The sequence below is a fragment of the Bos indicus genome, chromosome 4 (assembly GCF_029378745.1).
Source record: "Bos indicus isolate NIAB-ARS_2022 breed Sahiwal x Tharparkar chromosome 4, NIAB-ARS_B.indTharparkar_mat_pri_1.0, whole genome shotgun sequence".
In the NCBI taxonomy this organism is placed as follows: domain Eukaryota; kingdom Metazoa; phylum Chordata; class Mammalia; order Artiodactyla; family Bovidae; genus Bos; species Bos indicus.
This window is the reverse complement of record NC_091763.1, coordinates 52,800,830-52,815,700: the sequence shown is the minus strand read 5'-3', so window position 1 is coordinate 52,815,700 and position 14,871 is coordinate 52,800,830. Positions and strand designations below refer to the sequence as shown.

The following is a 14,871-nucleotide window of genomic DNA, read 5'->3' as shown; positions in this document are numbered from 1 at the left end:
CAATGTATTTTTCTGTAGAAATGGGGCTGGAGTTCTGATAATGAATTCAATCCTGCTTAACTGTGGGTCTATTACATCTTCTCCTGATCTTGGGTTGTTCTTCAGTTGCTCCAGTAGTGTCTGACTCTGCAACCCTGTAGACTGCAGCATGCCAGGCTTCTCTGCCCCCATGTCTCAAAGTTGATCAGACCCATGTCCATTGAGTCAGTGATGCCATCCAAACATCTCATCCTCTGTCATCCTCTTCTCCTCATGCCTTCTATCTTTCCCAGCATCAGGATATTTTTCAGTGAGTCACCTCTTTGAATCAGGTGACCAAAGCATTGGAGCTTCAGGTTCACCATCAGTCCTTCTGATAAACATTCAGGATTGATTTCCTTTAGGAGTGACTGGTTTAGTTTCTTGCAGTCCAAGGAACTCTCAAGAGTCTTCTCCAACACCACAGTTCAAAAGCATAATTCTTTGGTGCTCAGCCTTCTTCACGGTCCGACTCTCACATCAACACACGACTACTGGAAAAACCATAGCTTTGACTAGATGGACCTTAGTCAGCAAAGTAATGTCTCTGCTTTTTAATACACTGTCCAGGTTGGTCATAACTTTCCTTCCAAGAAGCAAGTGTCTTCTAATTTCATGGCTTCAGTCACCATCTGCAGTGATTTTACAACCCAAGAAAATAAAGTCTCTCACTGTTTCCATTTATTGTCCATTTGCCATGAAAAGATGAGACTGGATGCCATGATCTTAGTTTTTTGAGTGTTGAGTTTTAAGCCAACTTTTTCATTCTCCTCTTTCACTTTCATCAAGAGGCACTTAGTTACTCTTCACTTCCTGCCATAAAGGTGGTGTCATCTGCATATATGAGGTTATTGATATTTCTCCCTGCAATCTTGATTCCAGCTTGTGTTTCATCCAGCCTGGCATTTTTCATGATGTATTCTGCATATAAGTTCAATAAGCCAAGTGACAGTATACAGCCATGATATATTCCTTTCCCAATTTTGAGCCAGTCCATTGTTCCGTGTCCAGTTCTAACTGCTACTTCTGAACCTGCATACAGGTTTCTTAGGAGGCAGATAAGGTGGTCTGGTATTCCCATCTCCTTAATTTTCCACAATTTGTTGTGATCCACACGGTCAAAGTCTTTAGCGTAGTCAATGAAGCAGAAGTAGATGTTTTCTGGAATTCTCTTGCTTTTTCTATGATCCAATGTTGGCAATTTGATTGCTGGTTCCTCTACCTTTTTGAAATTCAGCTTGAACATCTGTAAGTTCTCAGTTCACTTAGTGTTGAAAGGCTAGCTTGGAGAAGTTTGAGCATTACTTTGCTAGTGTATGAAATAAGTACAATTGTGCAGTAGTTTGAGCATTCTTTGACATTGTCCTTCTTTGGGATTGAAATGAAAACTGACCTTTTCCAGCCCTATGGCCACTGCTGAGTTTTCCCAATTTGTTGGCATATTGAGTGTAGCACTTTCATAGCATCATCTTTCAGGATTTGAAATAGCTCAGCTGGAATTCCATCACCTCACTAGCTTTGTTCATAGTGATGCTTCCTAAGGCCCACTTGACTTCCCACTCCAGGATGTCTGGCTCTAGGTGAGTGATCACACCATCATGGTTATCTAGATCATTAATATCTCTTTTGTATAGTTCTGTGTATTCTTGCTACGTCTTCTTAATATCTTCTGCTTATGTTAGGTCCATATCATTTCTTTATTCTTTATTTCTTTATTACCATATCTTTATTATACCTTTATTGTGCCCATCTTGGCATGAAATGCTCCCTTGATATCTCTAATTTTCTTGAAGAGATCTCTAGTCTTTCCCATTCTATTGTTTTCCTCTATTTCTTTTCATTGATCACTGAGGAAGGCTTTCTTATCTCTCCTTGCTATTCTTTGAAACTCTGCATTCAGATGGGTATATCTTTCTTTTTCTCCTTTGCCTTTCACCTGTCTTCTTTTCCCAGCTATTTGTAAGGCCTTATCAGACAACCATTTTGCCATTTTGCATTTCTTTATCTTGGGGATGGTTTTGATCACTGTCTCCTATACAATGTTACAAACCTCTGTCCATAGTCCTTCAGGCACTCTGTTCTATCAGATGTAATCCCTTGGAATTATTGGTCACTTCCACTGTATAATTGTAAGGGATTTGATTTAGGTCATACCTGAATGGCTTAGTGGTTTTCCCTACTTTCTTCAATTTCAGGCTGAATTTTGCAATATTCATGATTTGAGCCACAGTCAGCTCCCAGTTTGTTTTTACTAACTGTATAGAGCTTCTCTATCTTCCACTGCAAAGAATATAATCAATCTAATTTCAGTACTGACCATCTGGTGATGTCCACGTTAGAGTCATCTCATGTGTTGTTGAAAAAGGGTGTTTGCTATGACCTTGGTTGTTGTCTAATTTATGCCCTGAAGCATAATGATTAATATCCTATTTAATTTTATGTTGTAGGTACTACTCTATTTCATGTGAATGGCTAATTACTTTTTAAATATCATTAGACAATTGGTTTCAATTTCAAAATATGTAATATATTTCACATAATCTAAAGAGCCTTTTCTCCATTCAAAGATATGAGTAAAATGTTAGTGAAAATTTAAAGATTACATGCATATCAGAAAAGGCTTACAAACCAAAGTTATAATCTACTTAGGTATTAAAGTCTAAGTCTTGGCTTTATCTTACAGACTAGTAGGCAACCAGATAGATATTTTATAAAGAAATATTTATTATTCTGGTTAAAAATTATTACTTTTTTCAGTAAAGCAAAATCATTGACATAGCAATAGGGAAATATAAGTATTAGAAACAAACTCACAAATTTTAAAAACACCTAGTAAATAATTTATTATAAAATATTTTCAGCAAGGTAGAACATATCTTGTCTTTTCTTAAGACAATTCTTTCTTGTAGACAAAAGTGAATGCTTGATCTAAGAAATTGTTTTGAAGTGAGAAGTGACCAAAAGTGATTCCTGGTGTCGAAAATTCTCTACCCTAGATTTTTCACATCTCCCTACTAAGTTCATAGAGACTGAAATGGACTGAGAACTGGTCTTCCTGTACAAACACTACCTTTCACAGTAGCCAAAATTCCCTAAAGAAAATGAGCTTACAGGTCAAAATATCAAAGCATTCAAGAAAAATGATTATTTTAAAAGTTAAGCAACATGTAATGTTAGAAATAACATCAAAAGCAAAAATTTTAGAAATAAAAAAAGATTACATGAAACCAAGTTTTAAAAATTGATCTAATACATACTTTAATGAAATAAAGGATGATGTTTGCAATAATTTATAATCTAAAATGGAGCTTCCCTGGTGGCTTTGTGGTAAAACATCTGCCTCCTAATTCAAGAGATGTGGGTTTGATCCCCGAATTGGGAAGATTCCCTGGAGAAGGAAATGGCAACCCACTCCAGTACTCTTGCCTAGGGAATCCCATGGACAGATAAACCTGGTGGGCCACAATCCATGGGGTCACAAAAGTGTCAAACACTGCTGAGTGACTAAATAACAACAGTAATAATCAAAAATAAGAACAAATAAATATAAAAATGGCCAAAGTGATCATGAAGAAATAGGAGACATGAAAATATAATACCTGAAAAAAGAAGAAAACCATAAAATGGAAAAATAGCATAATACATAAGCTGAGAAAGAAATAAAGGAATTAGTAAATTATAAAAACCAAATTAATCTCTCAGAAGGATGAAGAACCAAGAAACCAAACATATAAAATAAAATCTAATTAGTATGAAGGACAGAATTATTAGAACTAAAATATAGATAGGTATTAAGAGAGTCAGGGAGAAAAAAAATAAAAATTGGAAGGAAGAAAATACTTTAAGAAAGAATAGATATGCATTCCAGAATTAACACTAAGTCAAAGATGAAACTATTGTCTTTAATCTCATTTTATTTTGTTGTTTCATTTTGACTTAAAAATCAAAGGGCCTATAGAATATCAAAGAAGAAAAACCTACATCCTGTAGGTTTAAACTTAGGAATGTACAATGACAGAAAATGTATGAGCATAATAGTAAGAAGAGATTATGTTCAAAGGAATAAGAATCTTATTAACATAAACATTTTAAATAGCAAAATGAATGAAACAAGAAAGTAAATGAAAAGATCTTAAAGCACAGTTTTATATCCAGCCCAATATCATCTACATCTGAGGTCATGATTAAAAATATGCTGAGAAATATAAAATGCTTAAGAATGCTTACCCACAAATACAAACACTGAAGACAGTTTGGGAAGAAGTAAATATGATATAAATAAATAAAACATGTTATAAATAGAATATTAAACATCTTGGTAAAGTGGCTGCAGTCTAAAAGAAAATAGGAGAATCAAGATAATAAAATAAACTATATAACCACCTGAACTGCCTCTTGAGAAATCTATATGTAGGTCAGGAAGCAATAGTTAGAACTGGACATGGAACAACAGACGGGTTCCAAATAGGGAAAGGAGTATGTCGAGGCTGTATATTATCACCCTGCTTATTTAACTTATATGCAGAGTACATCATGAGAAACGCTGGGCTAGATGAAGCACAAGCTGGAATCAAGATTGCCGGGAGACATATCAATAACCTCAGATATGCAGCTGACACCACCCTTATGGCAGAAAGTGAAGAAGAACTAAAGAGCTTCTTGATGAAAGTGAAAGAGGAGAGTAAAAAAGTTGGCTTAAAGCTCAACATTCAGAAAAGTAAGATCATGGCATCTAGTCCTATCTCTTCATGACAAATAGATGGGGAAACAATGGAAAAAGTGACAGACGTTACTTTTGGGGGCTCCAAAATCACTGCAGATGGTGACTGCAGCCATCAAATTAAAAGAACTTTGCTCCTTGAAAGAAAAGTTAGGACCAATCTAGACAGCATATTAAAAAGCAGAGACATTACCAACAAAGGTCCATCTAGTCAAAGCTATGGTTTTTCCAGTAGTTATGTATGGATGTGAGAGTTGGACTATAAAGAGAACAGAGCACCAAAGAATTGATGCTTTTGAACTATGTTGTTTGTAGAACTCTTGAGAGTCCCTTGGACTGGAAGGAGATCCAACCAGTCCATCCTAAAGGAAATCAGTCCTGAATATTCATTGGAAGGACTGACGCTGAAGCTGAAACTCCAATACTTTGGCCACCTGATGTGAAGAACTCACTCATTTGAAAAGACCCTGATCCTGGGAAAGACTGAAGGCAGGAGGAGAAGGGGATAATAGAGAACGAGATGGTTGGATGGCATCACGGACTCAATGCACATGAGTTTGAGTAAACTCAGGGATCTGGCGATGGACAGTGAGGCCTGGCGTTCTGCAGTCCATGATGTCGCAAAGAGTCGGACACGACTGAGCACCTGAACTGAACTGATATAACCATATAACTCCATATTAAATCTAGATAGTATCAGTATGATAGGGTTGAAGTAGTAAGGAAGTGAATGAATGTAAAAGTGGTAAAAAGGAAAAAAGTACTAAAAAATATATTAAAATATGTGTCACACATAATAAAAAAATGAGAAATACAGGTGAAAAATATCAATAGTGATAATAAATGTAAATAGATCAAATTCCTCAGCTAAAAGTTTGATAGTTCAGTTAAAAAGATAGTGTTTAGATCTATGTAGCTTACAAGAGACACAGCTGCATTACAAAAGGACACACAAGATTGAAAATTAAAAGATGGGAAAATATATGCCCAGCAAATTATAAACATAGGAAGCTGATGCAGCTATATTAATATCAGAAAAAATAGACTAAAATTAGAAAAATTATTAGGGCTAGAGATAGTCACTATCTAAAAATAAAGAATTCAATTCTCCAAAAAGGCACAGCAATTATAAGCAGATGTGTACCTAATAAAATAGAGAAGACTATAACATTTTCAGGAAACATACCATCTGCATTTTGTACAAATATTTCCAGACAGTAGAGACAATAGGGAAATATAGTATTGGAAGCAAATATGAAGCAGAATGTTTAAATTACAAGGAAAAATGAATAAAGCCATTAAAGTAGTGAGAGATTTCAAGATATTTCTTCCTATTTTTGAAAGGTCAAGTAGACAAAAATAATCAGTAATGTTCTAGTTGTGAACAATAAAAGTGAAATCTTGTCCTAGTAGACATGTATATAGTTCTGTATCTAAAAAGTACAGAAAACACATATTTTCCAAGTACATACAGAACATATATAAATATTGATCACCAAAAACATCACCAAAAACAAAAACAAAAAAAATGAAAAACTTCAAAAATTTCATTGAGTCCTTGATTACCTAATTAGAAAAATTTTAATGATTCAAGAGTAAAGACAAATCACACTGGAATTCAAAAATAAATGAAAGATACAGAAAACACATGTAAGGAAACTTTTGGAATTTGGCAAACTAATATTTTGAAGGAAATTTATACCCTTAAATATGAGAAAAAATAGTTAAAATTTTGATATTTGATAGACTGAGTGTATTTCTCAAGAAGTCAGAAAAATCACCAAAAAAACCCCAAAGCAAGTAAAACAGATAGTAATATAAGATCATAAATCAGTGAAAAACAAAACAATGCAAAAGACAAAATTTTGTTTTGTTTTTTCAGTTAGCAAACTTGACAGGCCTCTTGTAAGACTAAAGGAATAAAGACTAAACAAATGATATTTTAAATCAAAGAGGGATATAACCATAGTACAACTTAGATTTATGTTTTTTCCTCAAGGATCAGGAACAAACAAGACCAGGATACCTGCTTTCACCACTTCTTTTTAACACAGTATTGGAAGTCCTAGCCACAACAATTAGTCAAGGAAAAGAAAGTCATCCAAACTGAAAAGGCATGAGTAAAAATATCTTTGTTCACAGATGACATGATCTTACATTTAGAAAATCATGAGATTCATACATACACATACACACACACAACAGTATGAAAGCTAATACATGAATTTAGCAAAGTGGCAGAATAAAAAATCAACATGCAAAAATATGTTGCATCTTTATACACTAACAATGAACAATCTGGAAAGGATATTAAGAAATCAATTTCATGTACAATAACATCAAAAAGAATAAAATACTTGGGAATAAATTTAACCAAGGAGGAAAAGACTTAGATACCAAAAACTAAAAAATACATTGCTTAAAGAAATTAAAGAAGACATAAATAAATGGAAAGATATCTCATGTTTTTTGATGAGAAGACTTAGTATCAGTAAGAGGGCAGTACTATCCAGAGCAATCAACAAATGCCTCCAATCCATATTAAAATCCTAACAGTGGTTTTTGCAAAAATATAAAAACCCACACTAAAATTCATATGAAGTCTCATGGGACCCTGAATAGTAAAAATTACCTTGAAAAGAACTAAGTTGGAGGGCTTAAATTTCCATATTTCAAAACAAAATGTTTGTTTATTACAAACATTTTGTTATAAACCAAAAAACATTTTGTTATAAACAAAATGTTTATTACAAAACAATTGTAATCAAGAGTGTGGCACTGACATAAAGACAGACATGTAGAGAGTGGGGTAGAGACTCCATAAATTATTACTCAAATATATGGTCAAATGATTTTTGGTAAGGTACCAAGGCTATTCAATAGGGAAAGGACAAATTCTTCAACAAATAATCTTGAAAAAACTAGAGAGCCATATGCAGAAGGAAGTTGGACTCTTAGACCATAAACAAAATTTACTCAAAATGGATCAACAACTTTATATGAGTTAAGGGTATAACTTTCCTAGAAAAGATAAGGGAGAATCTTCATAAAAAATTTGGTTTGGTGATGATTTTATAGGTATAATATCAAAATCACAGGCAACAGCAACAACCAAAACAGATAAACTGGATTTCATAAAATTTAAAACTTTTGTACATTAAAGGACACTATCAAGTCAAATTTATACAGATAGAAAGGAGAATAAAGGCTATTAAAGTCTGGAGATAAGGAAAATAGGGAGTTATTATTTAATTGGTGACACTGTTTTCTGTTTGGAAGAATGAAAAATCTCTGTGAGTGTATAGTGATAATGGTTGCACAACATTGTGAATCTATGTTATGGCACTGAACTGTACACTTTAAAATGTTTAGGATGGCAAATTTTATGCTAAACATATTTTACCATAATAAAAAAGAGAAGAGAGATTACCTATAATAATTTTCTAATAACTGAATGCTTAGGTGAAATACATAAATTTCTAGAAAAACATTATTTAGTAGAACTGACTACAAATAATTAAGAGCTTGAATAGTCTTATGATTACTGAAGAAATAAAAAATACTTTAAACATATTACACAAGAAAATATCTGGATTAGACAGTTTTATGGGCAAGACTGCCACATTTTCAGGAAACATGCCATCTCAATTTTGTACAAACATTTCCAGACAATAGAGACAAGACAGAATATGTTCCAATTCATTGAGACTGAAACCATATAAAAACATTATAAGAAAAAATATTACAGACCCATTTTAATCATGACTATAAATCTTAAGCAAAATATTATTACATATTTAAATTCAAGAGAATATAAACAAGGTAACTTGTCATAATCAAATTGGGTTTCCCATAAATATATTTTATGATGTTAAGAAAGAAAAAGAAACCATATGATCATCTCAGTAGATTTAAAAAACTATCTGATAAAATTCAACCCCATTTATTAAAAAATATTAGTTTGTGAGAAGGCAACAATTTTCAATAATAGAAAAATATTTCTTTGCCTGTTTAAAATCAGTACTTCCCTATGAGAATTAATTGTTCATATATCCATTTACTCTCATCAGGCCAAATACAATAAAGGACATCATAAATGATCTGACCTAAATTCCACACGTGTTTTTTTCTGTTTGGCTTCTTCCCTCTCCATATATTAGATCCAATCTATTACCCAGTTATGATATTTTTTTCTTTTAAGTTATTTTGTTCATTGTTGTTCAGTCACTAAGTTGTGTCTGACTCATTGCGACCCCATGGACTGCAGCACACCAGGCTTCTCTGTCCTACACTAACTCCTGAAAAGTGAAAGTGAAAGTCACTCAGTTGTGTCCCAATCTGCAACCCCATGGATTACAGTCCATGGAATTCTCCAGGCCAGAATACTGGAGTGGGTTGCCTTTCCCTTCTCCAAGGGATCTTCCCAACCCAGGGATCAAACCCAGGTCTCCTGCATTGCAGGTGGATTCTTTACCAGATGAGCCACAAGGGAAGCCCAAGAACACTGGAGTGGGTAGCTCCCTTCTTCTGTGGATCTTCCTGACCCAGGAATTGAACCGGGGTCTTCTGCATTCTAGGTGGATTCTTTACCAACCGAGCTTTGAGAGACACTAACTCCTGGAGTTTGCTCAAATTTATTGAGTGGGTGATGCTACCTAATCATCTCATCCTCTGCCACCCCCTGCTCCTTTTGCCTTCAATCTTTCCCATCATCAGGGTCTTTTCCAATGAGTTGGCTCTTCACATCAGGCCTGTCAAAGTATTGGAGATTCAGCATCAGTCCTTCCAACGAATATTCAGAGTTGATTTTCTTTAGTACTGACTGATTAAAACATTGGTCAGTTTAAATTTTCTTCCATACTCTCACATCTCAAGATCCCCAAGGCCTTCAGCCTAAATTATGTCCTTCCTTCCAGCATCCCTCCATCCCTCTCAATTAGTTCCCAAATGCTCCTCTCACACAAACATGTTTTGAAATACAACTTTCTTCTGATCTCTCCTAGCTCAAAAACATGAAATCTAAGTCTTTCCCCTCATATAGCTCATATATTACGCTCATACATTAAGCTCAAACGCTCATGTCTAGTTTTCAAAAGCTTCATTCAATGGTCCCACATTATCTAGTCAATATTATTTACTACTACTAACAAGTTCTGAAAGATTTCTCATCACCACATACAAATATGTAGACTATGTCCAAAAATAGATTTTCCACTCCAGTGGGAGGGAGGAAGAAAGAGGATAGAATGTTGTCAAATGGAACCTATGAATCCACATATGAAGAATTTTTTAAACATAATAAAATACAAGCATTATCATAACATATATATGCAAAGTCATAGACAGTTGAGTTTTTATTATATGCCCGATATTCAGCTAAGCATGTCTCATAGTAATAACAAATAGCAGAATTTCAAGTAATCTTTATAACAACTTTATGAGTGAAGTTTCATAGTTCCCATGTTAAATATAAATAATTAAAAGTCTGAAAAAATAAGTAATTATCTCAAGATCATACACTTGTAATAAATAGAAGACTTAGGGTTAAAATTTAGGTCTAACACAGAGGCTAGATTCTTTACTACCTATCTTATCGTGGAAGGGATCCTGCCTTAACATTTTTAATTGTAAAAAGTATTTTGAAAACTCAAAATGTTGGAAGCCATTGGAGAATATTTATCTCAGTGTTATTCTGTGCCACTGCTATTTTCTGCACCTCAAATGTCCTTATACCTTCTTTAAATATCAAAATACAATCTACAGGCTCAACTTAAGATTCAAACCATCTCCAACACTCTCCCTAATGGCATCCTGGTTTAATATTTTTCTTCACCAAAACACTATAGTACTGGAAAACCGACCACAAATTTAATAATTTAATTTGTTTTTATTGTTGCACCCCTCTTCATTTATAATCACTCATCAAGGGAGAGGGTACCATAGTATATACTCATCATGTTTCTGAAAATTGATTATCTAAAACCGATAATTTTCTGGAGATATATCTGTGCTCATTTGTATGTGTATAGATACATATATATACACACATACACAATATGCATATATATTACATATGTGTGTGCATGTCGTGTGTATGATGTATCTGTCTCCCAGATAATCTCATTATAAATACGGAAAAAGAAATAAAATCATCTATATACTTACATATTATATTTCCAGATAATTTTTCAGAATAAATACAAAAAGAAAAAAACTTATAAATCCATACCTAGATGTGCATATGTGATATCTATATTTCTATATCTATACCAGATATTTAGTGGGAGTCTCATGGGAAAATGAGGGGAAATTTTAAGTTGTTTGGATTCCCTATTTTGCTTTTCTCTGAAGACATTTATTGTGAATGCAAAATGGCAAAACTGAACATTAAACTATTCGATAGAATAACTGGCGGCATAGAAAGAAGATAAACTTCAGGAATAAAGAGTGAGCACTGTAGGACTGCATATATCACACAATGTAAGCACACACAAAAACTGGCACTTAAAAGATTATTTTATTTCCTTTTGTGTGTTTATTCATTTAAACATGGTAAACTAGATTTTTCCAGTTTTAGGACACTCACAATTGATCTTTCTCTGACTTTATTTTCTTTGTTGAAGCAGGGCTATGAGGTTTGAATGATAAACATTGAAAAGAGAAGTCCCACTGAGTTATTATTTTTTTGTTCTATTATAAGTGAATAAAAATAATCTGTTGGGCGGGAGTGGGAGATTCCTTTCCTTGACCAGCTGGCTCAAAACACAAATAGAAAAGATAAAATACAAAACAGAGAATAGTAACATAGAAACTGCTTTTGCATCATATATTTCTTATGTATAAGAAATCTATTTTTTGTATATATACATAATCTACTTAGTACTAAATTAATGAGAATAGTAATTTAACGTAAACACTACAACAAATAATTAATGGAACCCTCACTTTTTGAAAACAAGTTCAAATAAAAGAGCATTTTAAACAATTTTTAACTAGACTACAAAAATATTTTTACTATAGCCAGAGCATTAAAAAACTATCTTGTAAGAAAACAAGCTTGTCAATACAGCAGATTATAAATTACACTTTCAAAGCTCAACTTCTACATACCTTATTTTATTGACTATTAGTTTATAAACTTTAAATTCAGTATTTAAGGTGGTTTCATCTCCAAACATTGAAAGAATTCCAAAATGCACTTGCTCACCAGTTTTAACTTTGAAGTGTCTATAACCTTCACAATAGCAATGTTTTTCTCTTTCTCCTTCATCATTTTCTTTTCCTTACACTTGCAAACAATAACTGGGAGAGCTGTGCAGAAACTTCTAAGGTGAACTTTGGTTCTTCCTTGGACTTTAAGTCTAATCTGGTCTAGACTGTGATTGACAAAAGCTTGCTTGCTGGTGTTACGCAGTCCTTTCAAGTTCCAACCAAGCACAGGGGGTTGTTAATATTTACTCAATCTCTGTCTCTGAAATAGTCTTGAACTATAATAGTTTACTGAGCTTTCCAAGTGCCACCAGCATTTACAAAGCTATGATTGAAAAATACCCATCTATGATAAAATAAATAAGTTACTATGCACAACCATCTTTGAAAGGAAGAGGTGAAATGAAGACCAAAGGGTAGAAGTTATAGAGAGACAGGTTTAAACTCAGAAGCTAACAATTCTTTGGCTGGAATGTGGCAGAGGGTCAGATCAGGCTAAGGTCCCTTCAGATCCTAAGATTTTTACAGTTCTATGAAATGACTTCCTTCTGAAGCTGCTAGTGCCGCAGAGTGGGTAAGATTATTGCATCTGGTATCATACAGGATTGGATTCAAACCCCTACCCTGACATTCACTAACTGTATGAGCTTGAGTGAGTTACTGAACTTCTCTAAGCCTCTTTTCTTATTAGTAAAATGCTAATAGGTAATAGTTTCTATCTCACATGATTGTTGTAGTAATTAAATTTTCATGAAAAGTGTTTTACACAATTCTTGTCCCACAGCAAGTACCCAAGACATAGTAGCTATCACTACTGTTATCCTTATTGCTGCTTATGGCCATTTAAAAAATTTCTAAATGGTAATGCATAATGGAAACAACTTTTAAAAATATTATGTGTGAATTTTAAAATATTTATTTCATGTGTATTTGCTGAGCACCTATCATTTGTTAGGCATTGTACTGGGTGCTGAGAATAAACTGATGAACAGGTCACTCTCTCAGCTTTAGGGACACAGCAATGAAAAGGCAGACAAAATCACCAACTTCAAGGAGTTCACATTCTAGGGGTGGGAACAGACAATAAATGGGTAAATAATACAATAAACCAAATAATTTTTGCAACTCTAATCCTAACCATCAGAGGGAATTAAATAAGATACAGATGTAGGATGTGTGGGATGGGGTCTTTCTGCTAGGGTTATTGCGGAAGGCCTCTCTGACAAGTTGATATTGACTAAAGATCTGAAGCATAAAAAGACAGTCATGCAAAGATCTGGGACAAAACTATTCCAAGCCTAAAAAAGGAAGTTCAGTAGTCTTAAAATGATAACATGCATGTCACATTCAGTGAGCAGGAAGAAGGCTATCAAGACCAGAGCCTAAAGTTAAAGGGAAGTGCTGACTATGAAGTGTCTTGGTTATACTCTGAGGATTTCAGGAAGTTAGCAGAATGTTAGGCAAGGAGAAACAGGATCTGATTTTTGCTGTGTGAAGATCATTCTGGCTGCTGTGTGATCCACAGCTGTACAGGGGACAGAAGTAGCAGAGAAATTAGGCTGGAGTCAGTTTCTGACATTCAAGTAAGAGACGATGATGGCCTGGAAAAGGGTTTCAGTAGAGCAGCTGCTAAGTTGTGGAAATCAGGAAATCTTGGATCCTGATTAGAACAGCATACTGATAAATGTGGGGATGTTGGAGTAAGAGAATGAAGAAGAATGACTTTTTTGAGGGAGGGTAGTTCTAGATAGGTAGGGAGGGGAACAAAAACTTCTTTTCAGTAATATTAAGTCTGAGATCTCTGTTGGAAAAACAAAAGATGTTAGAGTAGTAGTAAGACATGTGAATCTAGCATTAGGGGAGAGAGCTAGGCCAGAGAAATGTTGAGATTACTGACGGAACATACAGGTACATGAGAAAAGAAAATTAAATTCTGAGCCTAAGAGCACTTTAGCATCTAGAAGTCTATTAGAAGAGAAAGAACCAGAAAGGTGGATGAAAAGGCAAAAAATACGGTGCCACAGAATCCCAATTAATACTTCAAGAAGGAGAGAGTGGTCAACCATGGCAAAGGCCACAAAGAAATCAAGTGTGGTGAGGGTGGAGAATTTACTATTGGCTTCAGTATTGGTTGGTTTTAAGAGCTCTTTTGGAATCATAAGGGACATAGCTGTACTGGACAGTAGAGAAGGGGAGGTGAGGAAATGGAACCAGGGTGAAAATGGAAGCAGAGACATTTGGGAGGGAGGTAGCAGAGTCATGAAATGGTATGGTAGCCAGAGAGGAACTGTATCCAAAGGCAATCCTTTGATTTGGTTTATTTTTGAGGAATCTTAATAAAGGCAAGTGTAATGCTGATATTTGTAATCCAATACATCATAATAGACTAATGATATAGGAGGAGCTGCTATTCAAAGAGGGAAGTATTTGCAAAGGTAAGAATTAGTGGGATCTTAGGACACAAGTAGTTGGACTAGTTTTAGATTATGAGCTGGGCCAATTCGATTCAAATAGAAGTGATGGCAGAGAAAATCAAAACAGATACTGGTGGTTTTGTAGAATTTGTGATACAAAGCTAACAAGTGAGTCCTGATCTGATTGCATATATTTTCTCTCTGAAATATGTTGTGATAGAGAAATCAGCTAGAACATGGAGAATGGTGGAGATTTGAGAAGAGAAAGTAGATTAATGTTGTCTCATTTAATGAGAATTTTAACCAAGGAATAGCTGTAGTATTGTCTGGTAGTAATGAAAGCCCCTGTGAAATTTTGGTGATGTATTGGAGGTGAGTACTATGAGCAATGTAGTGAAATTTTATCCATTCAGCTGCTCAGGTAAAGATGTGGAATAAGATGAAAAATAAGTTTAGTCAGGGTTGGGCTTTTGTCAGGAAAAGAAAATGAAGAAAAATGGGGATATGTTA

General features: G+C 34.3%; 1 protein-coding gene across 8 annotated transcripts in view; it reads right to left on the bottom strand.

Annotated features, from left to right (window-relative positions):
• TFEC (transcription factor EC) overlaps positions 1-14,871 on the bottom strand; it is a 229,031-nt gene that overhangs the window by 30,152 nt on the left and 184,008 nt on the right. Inside the window, exon 1 of one of the 8 annotated variants that reach the window (XM_070787805.1) lies at positions 11,946-13,945. The exons of the other annotated variants lie outside the window; for them this stretch is intronic. Coding sequence (XP_070643906.1) covers positions 11,946-12,011 — 66 coding nt within the window. The 5' untranslated portion in view covers positions 12,012-13,945. Of the gene's footprint in view, positions 1-11,945; positions 13,946-14,871 lie in introns of those variants that run through there. 8 annotated transcript variants of the gene reach the window in all.